General features: G+C 49.4%; 1 protein-coding gene across 1 annotated transcript; it reads left to right on the forward strand.

Annotated features, from left to right (window-relative positions):
- On the forward strand, positions 310 to 1,429 carry LOC109845593. Its single transcript, XM_020414865.1, has one exon. The coding sequence runs from the start codon at positions 634 to 636 to the stop codon at positions 1,411 to 1,413; it is 780 nt and encodes a 259-aa protein (XP_020270454.1). The 5' UTR covers positions 310 to 633; the 3' UTR covers positions 1,414 to 1,429.

Here is a 3,618-nt window from a genome sequence, read left to right on the forward strand (position 1 = left end):
TCCAAGATTTGGGGAGCTCTCTAGGTGCCCACTAGAAGCATCAGTGATACAGAATCCTCAGAATGAAATATAAAATAAAGTACTATAGAATTTTCTAAAATGAAGGGATGCAAAGATCGCAAGGAACATCCTTGAGAAAATCGTTAAACTCAACAAGACATTGTAAACAAGACACTGATGGAGATGTGATCCCATAGTGCATAGGAAATAAGCAGCTAAGTCTTGTGCAAGTGGTTGGTGACAAGTGAAAACTAACAGCATGACTTACCAGCATCACAAGTATGGATCTTGACTAGTGCTTTATGTTAGATTAATCGTGTTGCATGTTATTCTTTTGTTTTTACTTATGCATTTGATTTGGTCACTAGCTGGACCTATTCTCTAGATGACCTATTCTCTAGCTGAGCTATTCTTTAGGAAGCAACAATAGCCAAGAGTTTAGCAAGGAACCGTTTCCAATTTGATTTGTATAAAAAGGCACCCTAAGCCCTCAAATAAGTAATAAGTTCAATTCCAGTTTTCCTCAAATAAAAAAACCAGACAGTGTTCTCGTGTAATTAATTCTCCTCTTTTTCTACTTAGTTCTCCAAGCAGATCTGGTTCCTGTCTACATTTGGTATCAGAGCCTGTTGTATGCCAAAGATTATGCCGAAGAGCAGTGCCTCAAGCAGTGATGATGCGGCTACCTCGACAAGGCTGATGAGGGAGAACACCGGTGTCTCTCTCCACTATCCGATGTTGTCCAAGACAAATTACGCGGTGTGGACGATAAAGATGCGCGTGTACCTGCAAGCACAAGGTGTGTGGGACGCCATCCAGCCCGGAATCGACGTGGAGACAAGGAAGGACAAGATGGCGCTCGCCGCCATCTATGAAGCTATTCCCGAGGAGAACCTTTTTCTCATAGCGGAGAAGGAGACTGCGAAGGAGGCTTGGGAGACGCTCAAGACGAAGTATGTCGGTGCTGATCGAGTGAAGCAGGCGAAGCTTCAAACTCTAAAGAGTGAGTTTGAGACCCTCCGCATGAAAGAAGCGGAGACAATTGATGACTTCGCTGATAGGTTGACAGCCATTGTCAGCAAGTCCGTCGGGCTCGGCGGCAAGATCGAAGAAAGCACCATCGTCAAGAAGTTTCTGCGTGCCGTCCCCAACAAGTACCTCCCCGTTGTAACGTCAATCGAGCAATTTTGTGACTTGACAACGATGGCATTGGAGGAGGCGATTGGTCGCCTCAAGACCTTCGAGGAGAGGATTCGAGGTACTGGTGGCGAGGAAGATGAACATCTTCTACTCACGAAGATGGAGTGGAAGGCTCGTTTGAAAGAATCCGATGAGGGGTCATCATCAAACATGTCCAAATGTAGACAAGAACCAGATTTGCTTGGAGAACTAAGTAGAAAAGAGGAGAATTAATTACACGAGAACACTGTCTGGTACATTGCGACTTGGTACATTGCGACTTGTGCGGGCCCATCACACCGGCTACACCAGGAGGCAAGAAGTATTTCCTGCTCTTGGTGGATGATCTCAGTCGATACATGTGGCTGACACTGCTAGAGTCCAAAAACAAGGCATTGGCGGCCATTAAACAGTTCCAGGCGGGAGTTGAGCTTGAAGCTGGCCGCAAGCTGAGGGCTCTTCGCACCGATCGTGGCGGTGAGTTCACGTCTACGGAGTTCGGCGAGTACTGTGCGGACCGCGGCCTCAAGCACTTCCTCACAGCACCATACTCGCCACAGCAGAACGGCGTCGTTGAGCGTCGAAACCAAACAGTAGTCGCAATGGCCAGGAGTCTGCTTAAGTCCAAGGGGATGCCAGGAAGGTTTTGGGGTGAAGCTGTCACGACGGCGGTATATATCCTCAACCGTGCACCAACCCGCAGCGTCAACGGCAAGACCCCCTACGAGGCGTGGTACGGAAGGCGTCCGAATGTACACTACTTCCGTACATTTGGATGTATTGGACACGTAAAGGTGTTGAAGCGAAATGTGAAGAAGCTGGATGACAGGAGCACGCCCATGGTGCTCATTGGCTACGAGCCTGGATCCAAGGCGTATCGGATGTACGATCCGGTCGGCAGAAGGGTAAATGTGAGCCGTGACGTCGTGTTCGACGAGGAGGCAAAATGGGAGTGGAGTAAGTCGGGGGGTGACGAGAAACTGATTGCTCCTAGTGAGATATTCACCGTGGAGTACACTTCCCATTCTGTCGCATGTGATGGTCGAGACGACATGCTGACTAATAGGAGTGGCGAAGCGCCAGTACTTACTACGCCGAGTCGCGCGTCTGACAATGAACCGCTGACGCCGGTGTCTTCTCCTAGCATGCTTACACCGATGGCGACACCAGTTGCACCCGGTGGAGTTGAATTTGCAACTCCACCAAGCAATGTTTCGCCTACCTCGGACGGTGTAGTACCGCGGCACCGCACGTTGACGAACATCTACCAGAACACATCCGAGGTTGAGCACGAGTACGACGAACTGTGCCTTATGGTGGCCGAAGAACCTGGGAGTTTTGCAGAAGCCAAGAAGCACAAGTGCTGGCGTGACGCAATGCAAGAGGAGATGAAATCCATCGAGGAAAATGAGACTTGGCATCTCACCAATCTGCCAAGCGGGTGTCAACCCATAGGTTTAAAATGGGTTTACAAAATCAAGAAGGACTCGCACGGTGCTGTGGTGAAGCACAAGGCACGGCTCGTCGCAAAAGGATATGTACAACGGCAGGGCGTGGATTTTGAGGAAGTATTCTCTCCGGTTGCTCGTCTTGAAACGGTGCGACTGCTCATAGCATTGGCAGCTCATGAAGGTTGGGAATTGCATCACATGGATGTCAAATCGGCATTTCTCAATGGTGTTCTTGAAGAGGAGGTCTATGTAGCCCAGCCACCAGGTTTCGTAGACGAGAACAATGAGCAAAAGGTGTTGAAACTCAGGAAAGCGCTCTATGGCCTGCGTCAGGCGCCTAGAGCATGGAACTCGAAGCTTGACAGCAGTCTCATATCAATCGGGTTTGAGAGGTGTCCATCGGAGCATGCTGTGTACAAAAGAGGTATTGGCTCATCTAGTTTACTTGTGGGTGTGTACGTCGATGATCTTATTATCACAGGATCACATCCGCAAGAAATCAGCAAGTTCAAGGAGGAGATGAAGAAATTGTTCAGCATGAGCGACCTGGGTTTGTTGAGCTACTACCTGGGCATAGAGGTGCAACAGACCAGCGACGGTGTCACCTTGAACCAGTCGGCATATGCACTGAAGATCTTGGAGAAGTGTGGCATGGTTGACTGCAATCCGTGCCAAGTTCCCATGGAAGCAAGACTCAAGTTAAGCAAGGTGAGCACCAGTCCTCCAACAAATGCCATGTTCTATAGAAGTGTCGTGGGAAGCTTGAGATATCTGGTGCATACACGGCCGGACATTGCCTACTCGGTGGGGTACGTAAGTCGTTTCATGGAGGCTCCAACAACTGAGCACCTAGGGGCCGTGAAACATATTTTGCGGTACATCTGTGGTACTCGCAATATGGGCTGCTACTATGGGAGGAGGAAAGAAGAAGGACCACACTTGATCGGGTATAGCGACAGCGACATGGCAGGCGATGTCAATGACCGCA

This window comes from Asparagus officinalis, chromosome 6, assembly GCF_001876935.1.
Source record: "Asparagus officinalis chromosome 6, Aspof.V1, whole genome shotgun sequence".
Taxonomy (NCBI): Eukaryota; Viridiplantae; Streptophyta; class Magnoliopsida; order Asparagales; family Asparagaceae; genus Asparagus; species Asparagus officinalis.

What these genes read in the sequence shown, in the direction of transcription:
- LOC109845593 (XM_020414865.1), top strand. Translation starts at nt 634, where the DNA reads ATGCCAAAGATTATGCCGAAGAGCAGTGCCTCAAGCAGTGATGATGCG.